The sequence below is a fragment of the Symphalangus syndactylus genome, chromosome 10, assembly GCF_028878055.3.
Source record: "Symphalangus syndactylus isolate Jambi chromosome 10, NHGRI_mSymSyn1-v2.1_pri, whole genome shotgun sequence".
NCBI lineage: Eukaryota > Metazoa > Chordata > Mammalia > Primates > Hylobatidae > Symphalangus > Symphalangus syndactylus.
Window position 1 is genome coordinate 61,385,881 of NC_072432.2, and position 27,616 is coordinate 61,413,496.

General features: G+C 42.7%; 1 protein-coding gene and 1 long non-coding RNA gene across 6 annotated transcripts in view; one reads left to right on the forward strand and one right to left on the reverse strand.

The window, feature by feature from the left end:
- The window catches only part of LOC134731526 (uncharacterized), a 94,128-nt gene that overhangs the window by 21,103 nt on the left and 45,409 nt on the right, over positions 1-27,616 (forward strand). The window contains exon 2 of the long non-coding RNA XR_010113862.1: positions 22,798-23,339. This is a non-coding gene — a long non-coding RNA (uncharacterized lncRNA). The remainder of the gene's footprint in view (positions 1-22,797; positions 23,340-27,616) is intronic.
- The window catches only part of SHROOM3 (shroom family member 3), a 358,912-nt gene continuing 333,045 nt past the window's right edge, over positions 1,750-27,616 (reverse strand). For 4 of the 5 annotated variants that reach the window (XM_055297255.2, XM_055297258.2, XM_055297257.2 and 1 more), the window contains 5 exons: positions 26,188-27,069; positions 24,455-24,943; positions 21,693-21,843; positions 10,481-10,753; positions 1,750-2,731 (listed from right to left, as the gene is read on the reverse strand). In XM_055297255.2, the coding sequence (XP_055153230.1) occupies positions 2,363-2,731; positions 10,481-10,753; positions 21,693-21,843; positions 24,455-24,943; positions 26,188-27,069 (2,164 nt within the window). In that variant the 3' untranslated portion in view covers positions 1,750-2,362. The remainder of the gene's footprint in view (positions 2,732-10,480; positions 10,754-21,692; positions 21,844-24,454; positions 24,944-26,187; positions 27,070-27,616) is intronic. The other variant, XM_055297259.2, reaches the window with a different exon arrangement.

Genomic DNA, 27,616 nt, shown 5'->3' on the forward strand with positions numbered 1-27,616 from the left:
GACACAATCCTAGGAGTGTCATAAGCTTTCGGATGTTTGTGGCATGCCAAGCAGCATTGCCTGTTACTGTGCTGTGGGAGTCAATTACTTTTATGTCTATAAATTAGAAGTGGCTGGGTGAAGTGGCTCACGCCTGTAATCTCAGCACTTCTGGGGCCAAAGTGGGAGGATCCCTTGAGCCCAGGAGTTTGAAACCAGCCTGGGCAACATAGCGAGACCCCCGTCTCTACAAAAAATCAAAAAATTAGCCAAGCATAGTGGTGCACACCTGTGGTCCCAGCTACTCGGGAGGCTGAGATGGGAGGATGGCTTGAGCCTCAGAGGTTGAGACTGCAATGAGCTGTGATTGCACCACTGCACTCCAGCCTGGGCAACATAGTAAGACCCTTTCTCAAGAAAATAAATAAAAGTTTTTGATAAAGACTGAATATGTAAAATGTTCCCCAGTCAAATCCTGAAAAATAGTCATCTCGAAGAGTGTTGGGAACTGGGAGCCCCCTGGATTCCTCTGAGGAATTTCACTAAGAATAGCTGTAGACGTTTGCTGGCTGGCTTCCACCTGGCTTGGCTCGTGAGGGCTCATTCACAATCAGCAAGACACACAGGTAGTTACTGATGGAGTTAATTTCAGGCTCCCATGTTGGCCTAAGACTGATGACCATGCAGTGTGGCTGTTGAATGCTGTCACTGGTTCTACTGCTTCCCTGGGAGACAGGACCTCTGAATGAAAACATCCCTGGGAAACCAAGGTGCTGTCTTATTTGTATCGATGGAGTCATGCAGTACATAAGCTCCAAAGAACAAAGCCATAGCTTTGGTTGACTATGCAAAGGAAACTTCTGGGTGGCCAGTTGTTCATAAGTTAATCAAAAGACATCTCTACTGGAGACCCAAACTACAATTTTGATATTCTTACATAGGAGATAAAACTTCATTAAGTAATTAAAGTGTACTAAGGGGAGAAGGAGCATTTGGTTCCCTTGTCATGTTTTTTTTTTTACTTCAAAATTTTACTCCCCCAATTTTCTAAGACTGGCTACTATGAAACTCGTAAGCCCAAATCAACAAAGGTGGCCACCAGCCACAGATCAAATGTGAAAAAACAAATCTACCTATAGCACAGCCTGGGATGTACCACCTGCTCAAAGTATTAGGCTACTGCCATCTCCAGCAGCTGTAAACATAGCCTGGCTGCCAGCCCATAACCTCCTCAGCCTTCCAGTTTGTTTTTATAAGCTTACAACTGGGGCTACAGAGTAACCTCTGAAATGTTATTATTGAAACACGATAAAGCAAAATCAGTCTTCGGAGGTTAAGGAGGGAGTTTTTAATCAAAGTGTGGTCAACAGGTTTGGCATTTTAGAAAACATTTTTTTTTTTTAAAGCATCATTAAAACAGCCTCAATAAACAGGCCGTATTTAGCCCAAATCTTGTTCAGGAGAACAGCATGGGCTCCGTTTTGAATTTTGTTGGATTCTGGACGTCCTCCTCCTATTATATAGGTCTGAGAGTTGTCTTTGTTAAAATTTAGCTTTGTTTCCCCACCAGTGATAATGACATGAAGCACTAGGAAATGATGCAATAACTGCAGTGCATGAGGCCTTCTTCCTGGGGAAGGTGTGAGACAGGAGAAGAGCAGGGGAGCAGGACTCCCCCATACTCAGTCCAGTGGAAGTGCAGAATGCCTGCTCGTGTTTGTAAAAATAAGACAGGAATATAAGAAAAAAAGTCTTCACGCTCAACGTGACTATCTTTGGAATTCATTTCATTAAGGTTTTCACAAAATACAAAGCTGAAACGTAATCGTCTACGTCCACCACAAAACAGAATCAAATAAGTGGTTAGCACAACAAACATAATGATCTTTTCCATTTTAAAAAATATAAATAACAATGTTCAAGGTTTTACAGTTTTCTTAGTGTGTGTCTTTTTAAGGCTTTATGTTGCAGACCCTTCATTAATGGTACTTGTACCCTGCCATCAGGATACACTGCCCACCAGCAAGGAAGGCCACTGTGGATACATTCCTGAGGGGGACACACACTGATCCATGTTGCCTCAGCCTGTTAAAAACTCAATGATCAAACACCCTCCAATCAGTTCTCAGTTTCATTAACTTTCTTTCTACTACAAAGTAATAATAGAAAGGGGTACATGTCCAGCAGCATTCGAGCTCTCAGAAGATCAATCAGGAAGGGCAAGAAAGAAAAAGGCTTCCTCCTGGAGAGAATTTTTTTCCTTTCATCAAGAACAAACACCAATAACCCAGATAGTTCAAACAGTGGTTTGTACTGAAACATTTTTCAGATTAAATAGTGTTGAGAGAAACAGTGATCTTTTGGTTGGGTATTTTAGAAGACGTTAAAGTGGAGAGGTTAATGTTGGGAAAATACCACTGAAAGTACAGCCCCCAGCAGGAGTGGGCTCACTCGTCAGGTCTGGGGGCAGAGCCAGGGCCCCAGCCTTGGGAATGAAATCTGAGGGCAGGCTCTCCAGCAGACACTTGACCTGCTCCTGGCCCAGCTTGATCTTGTCATCCAGCTTCCGCTGCTCAATGAGGAGCGTGGACTTCATTTTCACGAAGTGCTGGTAGTCCTGGAGCTGCTCCTCTGAAAGGTAATTGGCCAAGATGCCCAGCACTACCCGCTCCCTGCGATCCAGGTTTTCCTTCAGCTCCCGTGCGTCCTCATGCTGACCAGCCAGGATCTTCCTTTTCTCGTACAGAGAGCTCTGCCAGGGAAAATCGGACAGATCAATGAAGGCCAGGGAAAGGGAGAAAACAGCCAGACTCCCTGCAAGGACACCTCTGACAGGACTGGGAAATATCTAAGCTCTATTCCTATTGTCACTCCTAAGTAAGGAGGCTAACTTTTTGAAAATCAGCTTATTATCCTTATATTACATATTACAGCATTCTCTAACTTGTAACATCATAGGATAGCTTCAGTTTGAGAGGTGTTACATTAAATTGGCTGGGGATAAAATTGCTTTCAGATTCTTGACTTTAAAAACCAATCATCAGCTGGGCTTGGTGGCTCATGCGTATAATTCCAGCACTTTGGGAGGCCGGGATGGATGGATCACTTGAGGCCAGGAGTTCAAACCCAGCCTGGCCAACATGGTGAAACCCTGTCTCTACTAAAAATACAAAAATCAGCCAGGCATGGTGGTGCATGCCTGTAATACCAGCTACTCGAGAGGCTGAGGCATGAGAATTGCTTGAACCCAGGAGGCGGAGGTTGCAGTGAGCCGAGATGTGCCACTGCACTCCAACCTGGGTGACAGAGTGAGACTCTTGTCTCAAAAAAAAAAAAAAATCATCAAGGTACCTTGAGTATATACATGAATACGGTGGTTCTCAAGGTGTGGTTGCTGGACCAGCAGCAGTGGCATCACCTGGGAAACTGTTAGAAATGCAAGGGTTCAGGCCCTCTTCCACCTCCTGAATAAAAAAACTCTGGAGGTGAGGCCGAGCAACCTGTTTTAACAAGCCTTCCAGATGATTCTTTTGGGGCTAAAGTTTGAGAACCTCTCCCTAATCCATAATAACAATGAGATCATCATATTTCCATCTCTAAAGAAGTCAGTTTCCATTTTTTTCAGTTCTCTTTTGCAGGCCTCTGATCCAAAATGAGAGAAATTCTGTTCAACAATGATGGCAATGTTATATTCTAAGAGTTTCTTACGCTTTTCTATGATATTGTAGCATATGTTATCTTTAATGTGGTTTTCTGTCCAACATGCTGACACATAATATCATTTTTAAATTAAAAAAATTATATTTAACCATTCAGACATTTTAGGCAAAGTAATTGAGGAGACAAACCCACAACCAACATTACACTGAACAGGGAAAAGTTGAAAGCATTCCCCCTGAGAACTGGAACAAGACAAGGATGCTCACTTTCACCACTGCTATTCAACATTGTACTATAAGTTCTAGCCAGGGCAGACAGACAAGAGAAAGAAAGAAAGAGCATCCAAATTGGTAATGAGGAAGCCAAACTGTTGCTCTTTGCCGATGATATGATCTTATATCTAGAAAACCCTGAAGACCATCCCAAAAGCTCCTAGATCTAATAAATGAATTCAGTAAAGTCTCAGGATACAAAATCAACGTACACAAATAAGTAGCACTGCTATACACCAACAGCGACCAAGCTGAGAATAAAATCAAGAACTCAACCACTTTCACAATAGCTGCAAAAAAATAAAATACTTAGGGATATACCTAATCAAGGAGGTTAAAGACCTCTGCAAGGAAAACACTGCTGAAAGAAATCATAGATGACACACACAAATGGAAACATATCCTGTGCTCATGGATGGGTAGAGTCAATATTGTGAAAATGACCATACTGTCAAAAGCAATCTAAAATTCAATGCAATTCCTGTCAAAATACCACCATCATTCTTCACAGAACTAGAAAAAACAATCCTAAAATTCATATGGAACCAAAAAAGAGCCCGCATAGCCAAAGCAAGACTAAGCAAAAAGAACAAATCTGGAGGCATCACGTTACCCAACTTCAAACTATACTACAAGGCTATAGTCACCAAAACAGCATGGTATTAGTGTAAAAACAGGCATATAGACCAATGGAACAGAACAGAGAACCCAGAAATAAAGCCAAATACTTACAGCCAACTGATCTTTGAGAAAGCAAACAAAAACAAAGTGAAGAAAGGACACCCTATTCAACAAATGGTGCTGGAATAATTGGTAAGCCACATGTAGAAGAATGAAAGTAGATCCTCATCTCTCACCTTATACACAAATTTACTCAGGATGGATCAAGGACTTAAATCTAAGACCTAAAACCATAAAAATTCTAGAAGATTATTCAACTGAAGTAAGGAAGTAAATGTCTTAGTGGCTTCTAGTTTAAATTCATTTATATTAAGTGTCTACCACTTCTTTTGCACAACAGAAATTAAACTCCACAGTTTTTGTAATTAGTCTTTCATTTTTCTCTTAGCCTAAAATAGCTAGATGGAAAGAAGACAATCTTCTAAACATTGGCTTCGGAAAAAGAGTTCATGAGTAAGAATCCAAAAGGGAATGCAACAAAAACAAAGATAAATAGATGGGACTTAATTAAACTAAAGAGCTTTTGCACAGCATAATAAAAACAGCAGAGTAAACAGACAACCCACAGAGTGGGAGAAAATCTTTGCAAACTATGTATCCAACAAAGAATTAATATCCAGAATCTACAAATAAATCAGCAAGAAAAAATCCCATCAAAAAGTGGGCAAAGGACATTAATAGACAATTCTCAAAAGAAGATGGACAAATGGTCAACAAACATGTGAAAAACTGCTCAACATCTCTATCAGGGAAATGCAAATCAAAACCACAATGCGATACCACCTTACTCCTGCAAGAATGGCCATAATCAAAAATTAATACATGTTGGCATGGATGTGGTGAAAAGTGAACACTTTTACACTGCTGGTGGGAATGTAAACTAGCACAACCACTATGGAAAACAGGATGGAGATTCCTTAAAGAACAAAAAGTACATCTATCATTTGATCCTGCAATCCCACTACTGGGTATCTATCCAGAGGAAAGAAGTAATTATATGGAAAAGACACTTGCACACCCATGTTTATAGCAGCACAATTTGCAACTGCAAAAAAGGGAACCAGCCGAAATGCCCATCAATTAACAAGTGGATAAAGAAAATGTGGTATGTGTGTATATATGTGTGTGTGTGTGTGTGTGTGTGTGTATATATATACATATAGTATGTGTATATACACATATATATGGTGTGTGTATATATAGTATGTGTATATATGTGTATATACACATATATATGGTGTGTGTATATATATAGAGTATGTTTATACACACATATATATATGGTATGTACATATACACACACGTTTTCTTTATTCACTTGTTAATTGATGGTCATTTGGGCTGGTTCCCTTTTTTGCAGTTGCAAATTGTGCTGCTATAAACATGGGTGTGCAAGTGTCTTTTCCATATAATTACTTCTTTCCTCTGGATAGATACCCAGTAGTGGGATTGCTGGATCAAATGATAGATGTACTTTTAGTTCTTTAAGGAATCTCCATCCTGTTTTCCATAGTGGTTGTACTAGTTTACATTCCCACCAGCAGTGTAAAAGTGTTCCCTTTTCACATCTGTGCCAACATGTATTATTTTTTTGTTGCCATTCTTGCAGGAGTAAGGTGGTACCGCATTGTGGTTTATACACACACACACACCCCATGGACTACTACTCAGCCATAAAAAGGAACAAAATAATGGCATTTGCAGCAACCTGGATGGAGTTGGAGACCATTATTCTAAGTGAAGTGACTCAGGAATGGAAAACCAAACGTTGTATGTTCTCAGTTTTAAGTGGGTGCTAAGCTATTGAGGATGCAAAGGCATAAGAAGGATAAAAGGACTTTGGGGACTCAGCGGGAAGGGTGGGAGGTGGGTGAGGGATAAAAGACTACACATTGGGTACAGTGTACACTGCTTGGGTGATGGAGGCACCAAAATCGCAGAAATCACCACTAAGAATTTATTAATGTAACAAAACACCACCTGTTCCCCAAAAACCTATTGAAATTAAAAAAAAAAGTGCAGAAAATTAAAATGAAAATCAATCAAGAAATAAGATCACTTAAGTATACCTCAATACAAATAGCTTATGTAGGGTTATCAAAGGCTCATGTGTCTTTGCCCTAAATCCCCCTAAACTAGCCCGTCACATCTTACATAATAATGCCTGGGGGAAAAGTGAAGAATTACACGCTTATTGGCATAAGTTTCCTTTCCCTAAGCAGAAAAACATAACTTAAAAAAAAAAAACCCTGAGGGACTGAATTTGAATGAAGATGCCTTTCAAAGTATCATTGAGATATAAGTTAAAAAATTGAGAATTTTTTCATCGCCTACCTTAAAAAATATATATTTTAGACATCAGTAATGTATAGAGAATGCCCATCACTCTGTGTACCTATCATTAATGGTGCCAAATCTTAATATGAACACTTTTTTCATATTGGCTTCAGATTAAAAATTTTTTTTTAGAGATTCAGTTAAAGCCTTATAGATACTCCTCCCCAATCCTGGTCTTCACTACTCCCCATTGGGTAACTATTTTTCTTCCTTTTCTCATTTCTACTTATAGTTTTAGTTTCTTAACAAAGACCAATCATGGTTAAAAAACAATACTGCTGTAGTATTTTTTGGGTGAGCAAACTTACTTGTATTTAAGAGTGCAGGCATGCATGTAAGTGTTGAATTTAATTCGGTTCTAGAACAATTTATCTTGCCCTAACTAGAAACTGCTCCAGTCTTTCTTGTCTCAGATATCTAGAGGATTCATCCAGGTGGCCCAATAGGAAACTTGGAATTATTTTCTGCTCTACCCTTCCCCTGATCTAACATGCCCCTTGCTAATACAAATTCATTCTCTAATTTATTCCCTCTTCTCTACCCCCAGGACAATTGCCTACGTCAACAGCATAAACCCTCCTTGTCTAGACTATTAAAACGAGCCTCCCAACTGTTATTTTAACATCAATCTTGCCCCTCCCCAGGCTGAGTAAGTCACGAAGTTAGTTCATGATTCTTCCCTACCTACAGGCTGAAGTCTAAAGTCTAGTGTATGACTGCGGTAAGGTCTTTGTGATGATTTTCTGTGCTGGATATTGTGTCTGCCTCTCCAGGTCTGCTCTCCTCTGCCCTGTGCTGAAGGAAGCCGAACTCTAGGAGTTGCATCCACTGGGCTCCCTTGCTGTCTGGGTTTGACCAAGGGGAGTGATGGAAAAGAGACTGGAGAGTGTGAAAAGAAATTGTGGCATGTATCCCTGGCTGCCTCTGTGCCAGGCTTCGAGTTGGTGACAGTTGCATTCTTTTACCAGGGCCTCAGTGCTGTAGGGCAGCTGCAGCTATGGTTCTGATCAGGGGTCCCTTCTCCTTGCCCCTTCAGAAAGAGGCCCATAACGGCTTTGCTGCTGAGGCTATAGCTCTGAGTGAGGGACAGTGGGAGAGCCCTCATTACCCCTTCCTGGTTTCCCCCTTAATCCTTCCCACACCTTCTTTGGACTTTCTTCTTTATCTCTTTTGATGGGGCCATTTACTTTCTGTCAGTTTCTAATATTCCTATAGCTCTTTTTTATCCCCCTGCCCCCGAGACAGTCTTGCTCTATCACCCGGGCTGGAGTGCAGTGGTGCGATCTTGGCTCACTGCAACCTCTGCTTCCTGGGTTCAAGCAATTCTCCTGCCTCAGCCTCCTGAGTAGCTGGGATTACAGGCACCCACCACACACCCGGTTAATTTTTATATTTTTAGTAGGAGGTTTTGCCATGTTGGCCAGGCTGGTCTCGAACTCCTGACCTCATGATCTGCCCACCTCGGCCTCCCAAAGTGCTGGGATTACAGGCGTGAGCCACCATGCCCAGCCTTAGCTCACTATTTTTAAAAACAAAACCAAGCAATCACTGTATGTTCTAGACATACCAAACTACATGCAAATCAATTCTTAAACATGGCATCTCTTTCTTTTGTCCATAGTATTTCTTCTAAATGGTGAGGCCCTTCCCCTCTCAGTCCTCTTAGAATTAAGAGGTTCTTCTAAACTGCATTCATGTGCCACTGCGTGAAGTCCTTCCTGCCTTACGCTCCCCAACCTGAGAAGTGTTTGGTGGCTGAATTTCTCATTATGTTCAGCACCAGCACACAATTGCTCCTGCATACTGCTTTCCTCCATGAGTTGTGAGTTCCTGGAGAGCAGGGCCTGTGTTTTAGTCAGCATTTGTCCCCAGCAGACACAGCACCTCATATTTGACAGGCTACTGTTAGCTGTTTGTCGAGTGGAAGAAAGGAGGACAGGACACACTTCTGAGTTAGGTAGTATCAGACTATTTCTAGATAAGGAAGCTGACTCAGCACATCTACACGAGGAAGATGCTGAGTGGCGCTGCAGAGTTCCTAAATGCTGAGTCACTTTCCTAAATGTTTAGGATCCAGACTTTTTCTAATCCTTTTAAAATCTATTTGAAAAAGGACATCTTTCCTTTTAATGCAATATATTAGAAATTATTGGCAAATTCGTGAGAGCAATGAAAAAGAAAGATGGTATGGTAGGCTGGGCATGGTGGCTCACGCGTGTAATCCCAGCACTTTGCGAGGCCAAGGCAGGTGGATCACCTGAGGTCAGGAGTTCGAGACCAGCCTGGCCAATATGGCAAAACCCCGTCTCTACTAAAAATACAAAAATTAGCTGGGCATGGTGGTGCGCACCTGTAATCCCAGCTACTTGGGAGGCCAAGGCATGAGAATGTCATGAATATGGGAGCCAGAGGTTGTAGTGAGCTTAGATTGCGCCACTGCAGTCAAGCCTGGGTGGCAGAGTGAGACTCTGTCTCAAAAAAAAAAGTATCAGGAGGGTAGGATCTGTCTGCTTTGCTCACAAATGTATCCCATGTGCCTAGACTACTAAGTGACACACACTAGACCCCCAGTGACTAGTTGCCGTACAGATGAGTAGATGAAGAATGCTCTATAGCTCTGGAATTCTGTTCAATGTAGTGATACGACTTGGAGTCTGCAGTAGGACTCCTCCTATCCTAGCTCCCTCACTGGGCTGTTGTGAGGATTCCATGAGACTGCGCATAAGCTCACAGTGCCTGACAGGTGGAAGCTCTTGGTGAATTGTCTCCAGCGGGGTCAGCACTGTTACCTGTCCCCCTGTACCCTCCCTTCGAGGAGGGGGTGCAGTGGAGACATGCTGGTGCGTCCTCACTGAGTGCCTGTGGCCCCTCATGTGAGATGCCCTGGAGCCTTAAGCCTATGTTCCTGCCCCCTCCCTGTTTTAATGTATTCATCATGTTTTTATCTTTTTGGGAAAGGAAGGAAGACAGTTGGGAGGAAAGAAACGCTGGTGCCTGTGGTTCTTACTTTCTCAAGAATTCCATGAGCCTTAAGTGTCAGCAGTACAGCAGTACATCTTTTTTTTTTTTTTTTTTTTTTTTTTTGATGTGGTCGCCTAGGCTGGAGTGCAGTGGCGCGATCTCGGCTCACTGCAACCTCTGCCTCCCGGGTTCAAGCGATTCTCCTGCCTCAGCCTCCCGAGTAGCTGGGATTACAAGTACGCACCATGGTGCCCGGCTAATTTTTGTATTTTTAGTAGAGATGGGGTTTCACCATGTTGGTTCACCATGTTGGCCAGGCTGGTCTTGAACTCCTGACCTCAGGTGATCCACCTGCCTTGGGCTCCCAAAATGCTGGAATTACAGGTATGAGCCACCACGCCTGGCCAGCATTACATCTTGACACAGAAAATGCCTTCTCTGTTTCTTGGTTACCTATACGTGTATTCTCTCCCTGCCCCAAAGAGATTGCCACAAATCTTCCTGAGAGAAAGGATGGCGTCTAATGGCGCCTCTCTATGTATGTGGGCTCTGAGGGAGAACTTGTTGAGCTGCATCACTAGGCCACCTACCCTTTCTTCATTACTGGCATCTTCACCAAGGCCGCTAAGGACATTCTCAACACGGGCTAGACGCCCCGAGAGGGAGAGCAGCAGGTTGACCACCTTGTCCAAATCCCCTATGAACATCCTATACTTGTCAAACTCATTAGGCTTGCACAGCTCACTGATCAGAGCCTCCACCTCTTCTCCCAGGGCATTGTTGAGCTTGATGTCCATGAGCAGGCTCCCCTTCGCCTCCTGGAGGGTCTCCAGCTTGTGGGTGAGGCTTCCAATGAGCTCAGCCTGAAATGACAGATAAGACCGCAAAGATCAGCCAACAAGAGGCGCCAGTGGAAGCAGAAGTCACCTCCCCCAGCCACCTTCTGTCATCTTCAAGGCTCAGCTGAGTACCCTCCCCCTTCTCTATATGCAGTGTCCCCCAATATTATGCCATAGTAGCCTTCTTTCCCTAAGGGTCTACCATTGCCTTTCTCTAAACCTCACATGCCAACACTTGATTACACACAACCTTGTAATGTTTTCCATTGTGTCATGCTATGTACAGCTTTGTCTTCTAACTGGTTTATTTTATTTTATTTTTTTTGAGACGGAGTTTTGCTCTTGTCACCCAGGCTGGAGTACAATGGTTCAATCTCGGCTCACTGCAACCCTCCGCCTCCTGGGTTCAAGCGACTCTCCTGCCTCAGCCTCCCGAGTAGCTGGGATTACAGGTGCCCGCCACCATGCCTGGCTAATTTTTGTATTTTTAGTACAGGTGGGGTTTCATCATGTTGGCCAGGCTGGTCTCGAACTCCTAACCTCAAGTGATCCACCAGCCTCAGCTTCTCAAAGTGCTGGGATTATAGGCATAAGCCACTGTGCCTGGCCAATTACTCATTTTTGAAAGCCCTTTTAAGACATGTTCTCATTTGATCCTCATGACAATACTATGGGTAAGTAGGCAGGTAGAGTAAACGGTATTCTTATTTTACAAATAGGCCAAGAATCAGAGGAATTAAGGGATTGGCTCAAGGTCTTAGAGCTGAGTTGAATATTAATTGTAGCTACCATTTGTAGAGCAGTTGATATGTGCCATACATATGGAGAAACTCTACATTGATTATGCTACTTAGTCTTCCCAGCAATCTTATAGTAGATACTGTTTTATCTACCTATAATAAGGGAGGAAACTAAGACATTGTGAGGTGAAGTGAACTCAAGTCAGCCTCACTTTAGGGGCCACCCTTGTACAATCATTAGAAATTGACACCAAGACCTTTATCAGAAAGTCAGCCCCTTGTTCTACCTCCTGTCTCCAGTTACCAGAGCTGTGCAATGTGACACCTTAATCACATATTTCCATACTTATAAAACAGTGAAGCAAATACCCAATATATTTAACTGAAGGAAGGAAGTAAATGTCTTAGTGGCTTCTAGTTTGAATTTATTTACATTAAGTGTCTACTGCTTCTTTTGCACAACAGAAATTAAACTCCACGGTTTTTTAAATTAGTCTTTCATTTTTCTCTTAGCCTAAAATAGCTAAATGGAAAGAAGACAATCTTTTTTAGTTAAAACTTACTTTTTTTTTTTTACTGCTAAAAAGGTCCCAGCTCAAAAATTCTCTGTATGTACATACACACATGCATACTATATATATATGTATAAAATGTGTGTATATACACACACACATGCATATACAGACACACGCACACACATGCACACCCCAAACTGGCTTCAACTGGAAACTTGGTTAAACATAAAGGTTACAACTTCTATGTTGGAAGTATATGTTCATTTTAAAGGAAAACAAAAAACAAAAAAAACAGGAAAAACATATTTTTGACCAACAGAATTGAAGGGTACTGACAACTTTTTGTACTAGTTCAGTATCAGCACCAGAGAAGGTCCATTAGGAATGTAATCACAATGACTAGGGAAATATTTATTTCTCCACAATCTGCCTCTCTTGGAGTTGGACCATCAGAGGTACTTCACAAGTGAGTGAGGTTCATAATGTCCTTGAAATGTCTAAGTTCTGGCTTTAATGGTGACATCTTCTTGTTTTCTCAATCTGCCTAATCCTAGAGGCTGCAGGTGGCTAAAAAATTCACATCCAGGCTGGGCACAGTGGCTCATGCCTGTAATCCCAGCACTTTGGGAGGCTGAGGTGGGCAGATCACCTGTGGTCAGGAGTTCGAGACCAACCTGGCCAAAATGGTGAAACCCCGTCTCTACTGAAAAAAATACAAAAATTAGCCAGGCGTGATGGTGGGCGTCTGTAATCCCAGCTACTAGGAGGCTGAGGCAGGAGAATCGCTTGAACCCGAGGTGGAGTTTGCAGTGAGCCTAGATTGCACCACTGCACTCCAGCCTAGGCAACAGAATGAGACTGTGTCTCAAAAAAAATCACATCTGCTGTACCATCTCATCGCAGGTTATAATCTTTGGTTTTCCTCAAGCTGTTAAAATTGCTTATTATTTAAGTTTTCTTATCTTCTCCTGGAAAAATTTCATTTTCCAAAAAAGCAATTCATTGGCTGGAAGCTATGAAATTTACCTGCAAGATAACATGTTATATACCTCCAGCAAAATGCCTGGCAGGGTGTGATGATCTTTCACTGTGATATCAGCGCATAAGGAGAGAATGGCAAGGACACTGGAATGCAAAGCAGCAGGAAAAATAAATACTGCATGCTGTTGTGTCTCCCAGCATTCCTGCTGGACTGGGTTAAGACAAGTCAAATATCGTCATTCCTGTTTTTCAGACAGATAATGAGAGAGAATGTCATCTATGTGAAGTCAGCCCAGGAATTTTTAACTCGTAGGGTACATTTCCTAGGCTTGTTGCTCTAGATGTTACTGGAAGACACTTACTTAAAGACAACTGGGTTATACCAAATTGAAAGAGATAGTTACTGGGGCAAAACATTCTTATCACTCCACCCTCAGGAAAAGGCCTTCGGCTCATTCAAATTTCAGGCATCCATTTCAACCTCATGTCCTGAGAAGCAGAGTTTCTAGAATGTCTAGAAAATGCTTTTTAAAAACTAAATAGTGGAAAGAAACAAGGTGGTTTTTTTCAGCCCATTTTTCATTATTTCTATTAATGACTTTTTTTGAAACTAGTATGGTGTGTTGTCATTTCTGGAAGGAACTAAAACACTTATTAAACTATTATTTCATGTGGCCTCATTGTATTTAAAAATCCTCCTGTGGCTCTTAGAGGCTCCTTTTTTTGTTGTTGTTTTGTTTTTTTGAGATGGAGTTTCGCTCTTGTTGCTGGAGTGCAATGGCGTGATCTCGGCTCACTGCAAACTCTGCCTCCTGGGTTCAAGTGATTCTCCTGCCTCAGCCTCCCAAGTAGCTGGGATTACTGGCACCCGCCACCACGCCCAGCTAATTTTGTATTTTTAGTAGAGATGGGGTTTCACCATGTTGGTCAGGCTGGTCTCGAACTCCTGACCTCAGTTATTCACCTGCCTTGGCCTCCCAAAATGCTGGGATTACAGGTGTGAGCCACCGCGCCTGGCCAGAGGCTGGTATTTTAAAGGACATGTGTGATGCTTATCAATTTGCAAATGGGCAGAAACCAAGGATAAGTAGTTTGCTCTCACATGTGGGGGTGAGTGATGAGAGGAGATAACTCATCCTTTCAAATTTTCTGCTGAACTCAGCTCAACAGCTCTCTCCGGCACCTAAGCAGATCAGCAACACTGCAGGGGTGGCCCTGAGGTGAGCATGGTTCAGTGGACTGGAAGGGTCAAAATAACTTGACCCAGCCAAACTGCAATCAGGGTTCAGACGCAACCATCCAATCAACCCCATCTTTCCTTCCCAGATCCTGTTTTGGTTTTCAGAGACATCAGTGCTGGGCAGAACCATAAATAAATCTGTCACAGAAGCATGTGTGTACCCCAGGCTTCACAGTACAAGAAAGAACAGAGTGAGATGAAAATGGATGAAAATGTATAGAAGTGATGCAGGGAGGCTTCTGTGGAAAGAACCAATATACATTTTGTGGCATTCTGATTTTGGAAAGTTATTAATATTTGCTGGGCTCTAATGTGATATCTCACGGCTCAGCCGTAGATGCTAAGGCCAGAATTACTGAGTGGTCACATCAGTCACTCCTGGCTGAATGTTCCTCAGTTTGGTGGCATTTTAATTTTTTAAAAGCCCTAACAAGCTCCTTAAAATATGAGAATTTGAATTTAAAAATGCAGTTAAGAGGGATTTGAGAAACTGACAGCAGCAAGGGAAAGCTGGCTATACTAAATAGCCATTTCTTTGCCAGGCAGATCTCTTCCAAAAAACCTACCAATTTCTACCAGAATAACTCACCGGGGGAGGGAGAAGAGGTGTGTTTTGTTTTAAATAACACACTAGTTTCTCAGGAGCTACTTAATTTGTAAAATCATTTATCCACTTCTCATCTGGCATAAACTGTTAGCTCACCCTGTGTGAGATGCTATTTATAAGAGTTCTTCCTCCAAACATAGCTTCACAGACCCTCCCTCCCACCTCATCCTCTGCAGAAATGTCCTTCTGGACCCTTCCCCACTTCCTGCCAACAGCAGGATCAACACTGGACAAGGAGGCAGGAGGCTCTGACATAACATTCAGCATCAGGCAAGTCACTTGACCTTCTGTTTCTCAGCTATCCACAGCGAGAAGACAATAACACCTGCTGAAAACTCATAATAATGTCTAATTATTCAGCTTTCTCTGTGCCAGACACCATTTAAGTGTTTTACTATTCAATTACTACTTGCAACAATCTGGTGAGAGAGGTATTATTATTATCCCCATTTACTGATAAGGAAAGTGAGGAGGATAGAGGTTAACTTGTTCAAGGCCATGCAGCTGGTACGTGACAGAGCCAGGCTTAAATGCAGATCATCTGGCTTCAGACTTTCATCACTTTATTAAAATAGCTCATAAGAATACTATGAGGCTCAAATGAGGGTGGCGGAAATCACAACATATGATATTAGTTTCAAAAGAAGTCATAATAGAAATAATGAAAACCATGAGGATGAAAAGAAAAACCTTGTTTCTTTCCACTGTTGAGTTTTTCAAAAGCATTTTCTAGAAATTCGACTTCTCAAGACATGAATGTTGACATGGAGGCCAGAAATTTGAAGAGTTGAAGGCTGGTGCAATCACTTTGGAAAATATGAAAGTATTATACACATTCTAATTTTTTTTTTTGTGCAGTCGTAAGATTAGACAACAATTTGAAGATGACACACCACTCATTAGATAGATGTCCGTAGGGGGAATACTTCTTCCCCTGACAAGACCACATCGCCAGTAATGCCACTCTACACACACAGTTGGCCTCTATGTGTCTCCATCTTAAGAGTAATTTCGGGACTACTAGCCAAGTGGTTGGGATTTAGGAATAGAGCGGAATTCAGCTTAGCTTGTAAAAACTAGGACTAGATAAAGACATTTCTACCATATAGGCTTTGCTGGCGTAATCACAGGTCACTGCAGCCTTGAGCCCCCAGGCTCAGGTGATCCTCCCACCTCAGCGTCCCGGGTAGCTGGGATTACAGGCACGCACTACCACACCTGGCTAATTTTTTTTTTTTTTTTTTTTTGTAGAGATGGGGTTTCACCATGTTGGCCAGGCTGGTCTTGAACTCTTAGACTCAAGAGATCCGCCTGCCTCGGCCTCCCTAAGTGTGGGTTACAGACATGAGCCACTGTGCCCAGACTCTACAAGAGTCTTTAAAACAACTTTAAAAAGAGAGACCTTCTCAGCAAAGAAATAGAAACTCTTTTTTAAATGTAAATTTTAGAACTGAAAACTGTAATATTTGAAATTTAAAAAAAAAATCACTGGCAGAATGGAGATAGGAAAGTCAGTGAACTTGAAAACAGACCAATAGAAATTATCCAATCTGAAGGACTGAAAGAAAACATTTAAAAAAAATGAATGGAGCTTGTGGGACAATATGAACCGTTATTGAAATACTGTATCACTAGTCACTAAAGTCCTGGAGGGAGAAGGGAAGAGATTAATGCATTAAGAATATTTGAAGACAGAATGGCTGAAAACTTCCAGAATTTGGTGAAAGACATAAATTTACAGAATCAAGAGGCTCAGCAAACCCCAAATACGATCAACTCAAAGAAAACTAAGTCCATCCAAATCATAATCAAAATGCTAAAGACCAAAGAGAGTGGCCAGAGGAAAACAACACATTGCATACAGGAGGAACCAATATTTAAAGGACTGTGCATTTCTCATTACAAACCATGGAAGCAAGAGGAAAGTGAACATTTGTTAAGTACTGAAAGAAAAGAGTCAACCCAGAATTCCATATCCAGTGAAAATGCCCTTCAAGGGTGACAGTGGAATAAAGACATTCCTAGATGGAGAAAACTAAAAGAATGTGTTATCAGCAGACCTATTCTAAAATAAATACTGAAAGGAAGTAAGACCAGAGGGAGAGCTGGAACTTCAGGAATGAAGGAAGAGCAGCAGGAATGGGCAGCTGAGAACCAGTGATCTCCTGAGAAAAGCTGACTCAGAGAACAATAGATTCCTTTTGCCTTTTGAAATATTCCTCTAAGTTTCTGAAGCCAAAGCCTGTTGGCCTTCAGAATAGGGAATTATGTGATTGGTTTAAGTGGAATTTTGCTTAATAATAAGGCAGGCTTTAGCCAAAAAATTGACAGCTCTGATTGTTTACACTGTCTTTAGTTTTATGTATATCAAAAGTTCAGACAATGAAAGTTTCATATTTTAACTGATACTTACATTTACTTGGAGTATTATTCATCATCTAGGATATATAAATAGAAATATCAAAGTGAAACTAAAGTGTTATTTTTAATTTATAAAATAGTTATTAGTAAACCAAGACTCTAGTTCCTAGCCTAGATATATATCTTAGGTTATTAATAACTTTAAATATTAAATAACAAATTATTACTTTGCAAAAGTTGGTCAAAGGCTACATTCTACCTCAAAACAATATTGGAGAATGGATATTGACCAAGTATCATTTTTCTAAACCATCATTAGAAAAGCTTGTTGTATTTCAGGAAGAAAACTGCATTTTGCTAAATATATTAACAGATGTTTTCAACAACATCACTTATTTAAAACTTTGTGTTTCCAAATCAGATATGTAAATATAAGTGATACCAATGAAAATTCGATTACACATTTATAAACTTATAGTTCATTACAACAAACTAAAATCTCAAAGGGTTCTCCATTGTCATATGCTAAAATCTGAACTTCAGCATTTCGCACAAAGCCCTACGTGACCTTATGACCTACTGGCTCTTGTGAACCCTTCCAGCCTCATCTCCCACTGTTTGTGGACTTCCTTTGTTATTTTCTAAATTTGGTAATTTTTTTTCTTTTCTGAGACAGGCTCTCACTCTGTCACTCAGGCTGGATTGGAGTGGCACGATCTTGGTTCACTGCAGCCTCTGCCTGTTGGGCTCCAGCAATCCTCCCACCTCAGCCTCCCAAGTAGCTCAGACCACAGGTGTGTGCCACCATGCTAATTTTTTAGTTTTTAAATTTTTTTTTTTTTTGAGATGGAGTCTCGCTCTGTCGCCCAGGCTGGAGTGCAGTGGCGCGATCTCAGCTCACTGCAACCTTTGCCTCGTGGGTTCAAGCAATTTTCCTGCCTCAGCCTTCCGAGTAGCTGGGATTACAGTTGTGCGCCAAAACACCTGGCTAATTTTTTATATTTTTGGTAGAGACAGGGTTTCACTATATCGCTGAGGCTGGTCTCGAACTCCTGGGCTCCAGCAATCCTCCTGCCTTGGCCTCCCAAAGTGCTGGGATTACAGGTGTGAGCCACTGTGCCTGGCTTAAGCTTGGTGATTTTTTATTTAATCATGAGCCTTTGTTACATTCCAAAATATCAAACTACTTGAAGCACCCTTCTTTACCATACACATTCTATGCTTTTTCTTATCCTTCGGTTTCTCCTTATGCTTTTCCTCGTCTCAAATGCTCCTGACTCCCACCGATACATTCTTCAATGCTGATCTCACGTTTTATCTTCCTGGAGGAGGTAAAATCTGACTCTACTCTCTTGAGTTAGGAACTGCTCCTTTGGGCTCCCCCAGTACAGTCCATGCGTCTGTCAGAAGACCAATAAGGTAGTACTAAAATAATCCACCTCCCTTGCCAGTCTGAAGTTCCAGGAGAGCAGACACAGTGTCTTATTCATGTTTGTATGCCCAAGGCAGAGCACAGTGTCTGAAACAGAGAAGGTGTGTTCTCACTAAGCGTTTATGAGCCTAACACTTTACACTCACAAAGTGATGCAAACCCTCAGGCCACTTACAGCCCTAGAAGAAAGGATTGAGGGAAGAAGGAACCAACGGAAATTCTAACTGGATGTGGAGGCCTCACTAACTAAATAGCCTTTTCTCATCTTTCTTTATCCCTGAAGAGCCAGATAAGCCCACAGGGCAAGTGGGTATCATCCCCCTGGTGCTGTGGGCAACATTTTCCACAGTGAAGAGAGAAAACAAATGCGAGCTGTTTTTCCTTGTAAGAGTCTGATTTAGGAAAGTGCCTAGCCTTGTTGGCAATAAGGCACCTTCTCACTGAACATCTTAACATGAAAGATACCAGATGCCATCAACATTTGCATACTTACATGACATCGCCTTAAACACTTCTCTGTTAAGGTATTATATGCTCTTACACCCTGCAGCTTAAAAAGCACATTAATATACATCAGTTAATTTGACCCCACAACAGTTATGTGAGAGATCATTACCACTTCCATTTTATAAAGAAAAAAGGGTCAAGAAAGGTCAAACTAGTTGCTTCCAGATTTTTTTTTCTTCTGAATTCTAATCCCATGATCTCCCATCCAAGTACTAACCAGGCCTGACCCTGGTCAGCTTCTGAGCTCAGATGTGTTCAGGATAGCACGGCCATAGACCCTAATCCTATAACCTTTCCACAGTGGCCTTCTGGATATTTTTCTTCAGTTAAGTGGTAAAATCCAACTTGGGAGTTTTGCACTTTATAACTTCATGAAACAAATGTTTATTGAGCACGTGCTAGGTGCCAGGCCCTGGTTATGCGGCTGTGACATTTCCTCTCCCTAGGATCCCTTTCACCCTGAGTGGGGTTTTGTCTTCCTAAGCCCGTGACTCCCCCAAAAGGCACTCCAAATGACTCGAAACTCCTCAGTCCTCAAGTCACGGACACTTGTTGTTCTCATATTTTTGGTTTAAAATGGGTTTTAACTGGTTTTAATCTCAAACTTTAGCTCTGGTTAGTTATACCCAGAGAACCTCCAGTTTAGCTCAGTTCTCAGGGCAGCAAGGTTTGAAGGCAGCTGACCTGGGAGCAATTTTTAGCAGGCTTTGGGGTCAGAAAGACATAAGGTTAAATCTGACTTTAGCATCTATTAACTGTGTGACCCCGGCCCTTAAATTCTCTAATTCTGGTTAGCATAGAATGTGGCAGTACAAGTGTCAGAGGAGTTTTGTTCAAGTAAGATAGTACAGCATTGTGTTGAAAAGAAAACCAAACACATAGCCCACACTTGGAATGAAATACATGCTACCTAATGTTGTTTCCCGTGAGGATGAATTAATTCTCTATTTCTTCATATTCCCAGTCTAAAAATACTTTTTGCCACATAATGCTTAGAGTGAGAGGGTGATAATTGAAAGTGATGGGAAAACAGTTAATTGGGTACACATGGACATAAATATGGGAACAAGAGACACTGGGGAATAAAAGAGGGGGTTGGAAGGAAAGGGGACAAAGGTTAAAAAACTACCTATTGGGTACTATACTCACTACCTGGGTGATGCATACAGTCATACAGCAAGCCTCAGGATCATGCAATATACCTTTGCAACAAACCTGCCTATGCCCTGATTCTAAAATAAAAGAAAAAAAAAACACTTAAAAATTAAGATAGGGAGGAAAAGCAATGAGTATTTGCCACACTGCAACTGTAAAGCAGGTATGCCCACAGGCAGAAAACAAAGTAACAAAAAATTGTGTAAAACGTTCAGTTAAAGATGCCATGGCAATGTGGTACATGTAAGGGTGTATACATAGCTCTGTCTTTGGGATAAATATAGACAGACCAAAAGCCAAGTGGTCTTATTTGCAATCAGGGGACCCGTTAAATGAAGTGCTCAGCAGTGCTAGGGTAGGTATATATCGGGGTATACAATGACAAGTATGTAAATAGGAGAACTTTGGGCTAGCAGGGAGCTTGCTACTACAATGGTTGCATCAGCATGTTAGCCATGACCCAGAGGTGCTGCAAAGATTCCCTCCTGTCCAATTACCCACTGCTCCTAGGGTCTATATCCTGTGGTTTCATTCCAACAGACAAGACAGCTTGGGACACACTGTAGAGCAAATTAACTAAAATCACCAAAGTTTCTCTTGGAATCAGGATCACTGAAAACCACTTACATTCCAGGCTCAGCAAGAAGCAAGCAAGCTTTCCTTTGCAGCACGCATGCCTGAGCTGCATAGAGAGCTGCAAGCACAGCAGAAGGCAGCCCCTCTGGTGCTATAGAGAAAGTGGAAGGTGAGAACTTTCTCCCCTGCAGTCACAGCCCAGTTTAGATCTCCATGGCATGTGGGAAGACAGCAGCAGCATCACGGTCATTTTTTAAGTGTCTTAACATTTGAATTCTCTGTAGGAGTATCAAATGCTAACAACTAGATTCCAGCACTGCACTTTCAAGCTATTCACGGAAGTCCCGCAAAGAGGGCTGGGGAAGATATAAAGGTTATTATTACTTTTTCTGAGAAGTGTCATTTAACAATTGGCCTCCTTCCCTAAAAAAAATTTCTAGATTTTTAAATTTTCCATTTGACCATGAAACAAGAAAATTACACACACCATTGGCACTGGCCAACCAGCAGCTGAGAACAGAGTCAGGGTCCTGGTGCTGGATTAGGAGGCTAGGGACTTGGGTTCAAGTCCTGGCTATGAGACTTCTAATAATCCCTCTAAGTTTCACTTCTGTTATTTGTAAAAACGAAAAGGACAGTAGCTTACCTGCCCTGCCTACTCACAGAAAAGCTAAGAGGAAATTAGTTAAAGTGCCATGTAAATCCAAAGTCTAATGATTTTGGTGCAATCTGGTAATGCGACAGGTCCTTCCCCACCTGCCTCAAGAGGCCCAGTCACCATGCTGATTACATGGACCTTGTCGATTTTTCTGAAGAAAGCAGAACAAGGGCATCCCATTCTTTATTTACCTTCTTTTCATTGACATCTGCCTGTTCCTCTTCCTCATTCACTTCTGCCGGCATCTCTTTGATTTTGTTCAGTAGCTCAGCCTTGGGAGCAGACACACTGTAGTAGGCAGGGCAGTTAACCAACATGCTCACTGCTTCCTTGTCTTCATTCCTGGGCCAAAAAGAGCACAAAGTACAGCCACACAGAGCACGCAAAGGCTTTGTTTCACTGCAGACGTCAATCCATTCAGAGGTGCATAACAATTCTATTTAATTTCTTTCCCAGAAATTACGATAAACTAGTAACTGTTAACTAATGAGTGATTACTATGTACAGGGCTGTTGAAGCCAGGCAAACTTGGGATGGAAAACCACCAAAGAAAGGCAGCATTAGGGATGACAGCGGGAGTCAAGGCTATGGCCTCACCAGCTGAGTCTGGAGAAGACATTTAACCTCTCTGCTTTTGTGATTCATATAAAAACGATACTGACTCCTTATTTCAGAGAAAGGTAGTGTGGAACCATGACTCAATCAATGTGAAAGTATTTTCAAGGTGCTGCACAAACCTCAGGTTTTAGGTCAATTATTTCCTATACTCCTTTGGTTACATGTAATCTTTCCAGTGCCTACTATGCATTGTTGCTTGAACACACAAAGAGTTTCCTTCTCAAGTGTGCTTGCTATCCCATAAAATCCTGGGAAATCTGCAGTTTGCTGGTCCGCAGTGAACTAATACAAGATATAAAATCTACTCATTGATAATATAATAGGGATGTTTTAAGGCTGAAGAAAAAACTCAGAATTGAGAAACCTGCTATCTAGTGTTCTCTGTTTTACCACATTTGAGTTGCCTTTCAGCCTATAATTCACATCCTACCCACTGAATAAATGACTCTATGGAAGTACGATTCTCTTGGAGAGGAACTTTATTCAATCTTGTGATATTATTTAACATCTAGCCCATCATTTTACTATGAAATAAGGAACCACAGACACAAAAAATCATCTTTACTAGTTTCCTGCTTGATAACTGTCCCAGTAAGCAACAATGACCACATTTAGTCCAGTTAATTGAAAGACAGGGAAAAGATTTTCTGATACATTTTTGTTTGTTTTTGTTTTCAGATATGTCCACCGCCTTACAAATGGGATTCTCCGGCATATGACCAACGCTCGCAATGGCTACTGGCCGTCTCATGCCCAACAGGACAATGTTTATTTCCACCAGGAGATGGCGCATACCTTTTTTTTTTTTTTTAAATCCCCAGGAAGGTCTCAGTGCTGCAAAAGCTACATGACCATTCTGCTTCTCAACTGACGGAGCAAAGGTATATTTCCAGTGGTAATGCTAGGAAATACTTTGCTAAGGATGTTACTTTGGTCCTTCAGCCAGTGGTCAGAGAACAGAATGACCATACTGCAACCACCCATGGTGAACTGACTGGCACACCCACAAAAATCTTATCTTTGGGGTCCCCATAGTACCCAGTGGATTGCCTTGCACATTGTAGGTGCTCAGTATGTGTTTGCTAAAGATGTGACCCTGGATAAATCACTTCACCTCAATTAGTCTGTTTCCCAAATCTGAAAATAAAAGTGGGGGAATGGACAAGGTGACAGTTAAGGCCTTGAATCAGAAGAGCCTCTGACGACGTGACAAATAGCTTGTAAGTATCACATAGCTCTTTCCTTTCTCTCTCCCCCACAAAATGAAACGTGGTGTTCCTGTTAGTAATTTAGTTAGGATCAGTTGGAAATTTTTAAAATGCAATCCCAAATTTGGATAAAATGTTCTGTTTTTATTTAGTCTGGAAGCCACTAACTGCTGAGTCCCAGACTGTCAATCCACAAAGATTTCACTGAAAATTAAAGGAAAATGAAAGCTACTCAATCTTTCTCATAGTAGTCTTTTAAGGAAATAAAACATGCAAGAAAATACTGCAGTAACCCAGGAGAAATGAAAAGCATCAAAAACACAGACTGCACACTGGGACACGTGATACATGGCTTGCTCAAGGAGCTTCAGAAGCAGAGGCTCACGGACTGGGCCAAACCAGACAGCGCACCCCTACTCAGACCTTTCCTGATTTTCAGGATTTGCGCCAACACCCACCTTAATGCCTCAGAGGTAAGGGTCAGTGTAGTACTTGAATCTGTTTCTCTAGGCTCTCCTCCTTACAAAGCCCTTCCCCTCTCAGTCTTGGCAAGACGTTGGCCACGCTCACCACTTCCACTTGCTCCTTTCCCAGCACCGAGCTCTGGGGGCCTCTCTGCCAGAGCAGCTCTGATACAGAACGGGCAAGTACACCTTTGCTGAGCTGGGGGCACTGTGTAATTGCTGGAGACAGGCACGGTCATGGGGCTGTGACCAAATACAGGTGCCATCATTCGCATGTTCAATGACCTTGGTGAGCATGGTCTTAATTCCTCTGTACTTCAGTTTCCTCATTTGTAAATAGAGATAAAATTGGTAGCCACCTCAGAAAGTTCTTGTGAAAATTAAATAATGTTGATATAAATAAATTAATACGATGTTTGACACACAACGTTAACAATGGGTACTAATGGCAATTATTATCATTATTACTATTTCTTTGTTGTTGCATATCTGTCCCACATCCTTACTCCCAGAGCCATTCCTCCAAGACTGAGATAAAATGTCACTCTTGGTTCAGGAGCTGTGGCAGTAGGAAAACATCAGGCAATTAGTCCTAGACTTATCATCATCCCCATGGAAGGAGTTTGATTGTAAGTCTCTCTGAGGACATCGCCAGGGACTTACCTCTTGCCTTGACATCCTGAAGAGCTGACAGTTCTCTGTATGGCCTTCCTCTTTACACTGTTTTCCTTCAGCAAGTTCACATCTCGGGGAAACAAACCTTCCATCAGGTCCATTGTTGTCTTCAGCCTGGAGTCTGGATCCAAAATGTCTGCTAGAGATTTGTCTTGGTGGACAATTTCCTTGGCCAAAGCCTCGGTTCTAATGTCTTCTGAACTCTTCTGAGGATCAGAACTGACTTTCTTTTCTAAACCCTGAGTTCCATTGACTGGATCATGGGTGAGGCTTTGAGTTTGGATGTGTGCTGGCTGCCCACCAAGAGACCCAGCAAGTTGGGGGTGAACGCTCATGAAGGAGGGTGGTGTGGACTCAGCCTCTGAACCCTTGATAGAAGTTTGGAGTCTGGAAGCCAGTGTCTGACTACCTACCACATGGGCTGCACCAGGCATGTGCCTTTCCCTTGCAATTGTCACTTTAGAAAGTTTGTTGGAGCTGCCAGGGATATTTAAAAAAAAAAGAGAGAGAGAAAGAGTGATAAGAGAAGGGTGAGGATAAGAGGGTGGAGGAAGACTGAAGGAGAAGCTTTCCACATCAGGGCTGTAGCTTTCCACATCTTCCACATGTTACTGACAGAGCTAATGTTAAAGAATATGGCTTCTGATTATAAGTGGGTCTCCTGATACTGAACCCGAAACTAAAAACATTTACCTACCTAGTCACAGGTCATGCTAGACACACAAACATACATAGATATATACATAGGAGTAGGGTGAGATAGATAGTCACATTTCTGAGATCAACCCCTTCTTTAGAAAACAACAGCACTCTAAAGGGGCTCCTGAGCCCAGCAACTGGTCAGGAGGTTGTCATCTCCTGAGGAAGATGGACTAGGAACTCAGTTCTGGTGAATGTTGCTGTTAGATTCCAGAGATTTCTGAAAGGTCTAGGTTAACAGGGGGTAGTAGTAGTAAGTCACTCTTGTGGTGTTTAAAGAAAGCCACTCTAAAGGTGCTGTGAGGCAATGTGTTGTTTTGGTGTTTTGAGAGATTACTTGTTCTAGGGACTATGTGTTGGGGAATGCTTCTTTCTCATTCTCCTAGCTTCCAAGAGGTTTTCCCTAAACATTACTGACCTTGAGCCCTACTCTTTATTCCTCCCTATGGACATGGAGTGATTTTGGAAAGAGAAGCTGAGCATTCACATCCCAGTCTCTTCTCTTTCGAGACTGAGGCTGCCTCAAGGCTGTATATATTAATATCTATGTGTATTTGTGTGTCTAGCATGACCTTTGATGAGGTAGGTAAACCTGTTTTACTTGGGGGTTCAGTATCAAGAGACCCACTTACAATCTGAAGCCATATTCTTTCATGTTAGCTCTGTCAGTAATAAAAGTGATGTTTTTGTCTTCTATATGCCCTCCTCTTTTGTCTTATTTCCTGATTCAGAACTCAGCCAGGGAGGAGGGATTTACTTGGACCGCCTGAACCTATCCTGTCCCCAGAAGTGAAATGTGCCCCTTGGGTTCCAGCTTTCATTTCTGCCACCCTGACTCCTCAGTACCCAATGACACTGGTCCAACTACCTCCTGAGGCAAACAGATGAACAGTGTCCTGAGCTGAGCTGTATAGAAACATCTCCATGCCAGGGCTCTTCTGTGGCCAGCAGAAGGACCTGGGCCACCTGGGGCATGACACTCTCCTGTTAGTGAGGGAAACCTGCCCAGTCTGCTCACTTACCTGGAGTGCGGCCCCTCGGGATCCTCACTGTCCAGCTGTGCCTCACACACAGTGTGGGGAGGCGGTGGAGGGAAGCTATCCATGCTATACACCGGGGTTTCCTGACTCGGTGGAGGAGGTGGGGGTGGGGGAGGAGGTTCAAATGTGGGGCTGGACGTGGCCTTGGGGTGCGGATCCCTCACAAACACTTCATCTTCATAATCCTCGCGAGGTGGCGGGGAGTCCCGCAGGACGGACTCAGATATTCGGAGGGAGATCCTCCCTGGAGTGCTCGGGGCCCCAGGAGGTGTGTCTGGGTCAGAAGTGCTGCATAAACTTGGAAGACTCTGCTGTTTTTGATAGTGCTTCAGGTTTGCAAAATCAGGGGCTGAGGATTCCTCAGGAAGGCTGTCCTCTCTGGCTGCGTGGGCCCACTTTGCTCGAGAAGGAGGTGGCCACTGAGGCAGCGAGACCCTCTTCCTCGTTCCCTCTTCTACCCCATGCTCTGGGCCATCGCCCTCACAGCCTCTTAGACCGGGAGGCTGGGTCAGGGTATGAGCATTGCTTCTGTGGGTCATGGCAGGGGTGTAGGGTGAGAGAGGCTGTCGCCCCGTCTGACCGTCCTGTGAGCAGTAGCCAGAGGGAACAGCTGAAGGCAGAGGGGTGCCAAGTGGGGTCAGGGGTGCAGCCCTTGTGTCTGTGAGCTGCCCTTGCGTTCCTGCCAGTGGTGGCCTGGGGCAAGGTGTCTTGCTGGCTTGCCTCTGATGGTCCGGGGTTCCAGGACATTCACTAGGAACGGAGGAATCACCAATGGCTTTGCAGCCTGAACCACCCCAACGAGGGGTGAGATGGTGGAAGAGCTGTGGCATCTCTTCTTGGCCTCTTTCTGAACAACTGAGTGACCTGGAACGGCACACACAGGAGGGTTACAGCTCTGAAGAAAGGGCAAACATGCAGCCCAATGCTCCTTACATAGATGAGAAAAGCATTTAAGAGGAAGGAGGACCTCCTTTCCTTCCCCCAGAAACTGTAGACTGTCTTCCCTGGCTGCTCACAGGAAGACCCAAGTTAAACCAGTACTAGGCAGGCATAAATTCGTACAGGAAAATGTCACATGGAATGACTGGGTTCACAAGGCATTTTCTTTTATTAACCCTCTCACCACCCCCACATCCTGTACACACCATGCAACATAAGGCAGCTTTTGAGGACAGGCTTCAGGATATAAAAACAAACAGTACATTTCTTCAGCCCCTTTTAGGACTACTTCAGGAAATAGCTCCCAGCTCTGGGGAAAAGTAATGCTGCCTTCTGCTCTCCCAGTGCGATCCCCACGGGGGAGGTCTGTTTTGAAAGCATTTGCATGGGCTGCTGAATTTGAAGGTTTTATTTACAACTTTTGCTTACTCTCCTAGTGTTTTCATTTCATCTGATGAAAAATAAAAAAGAG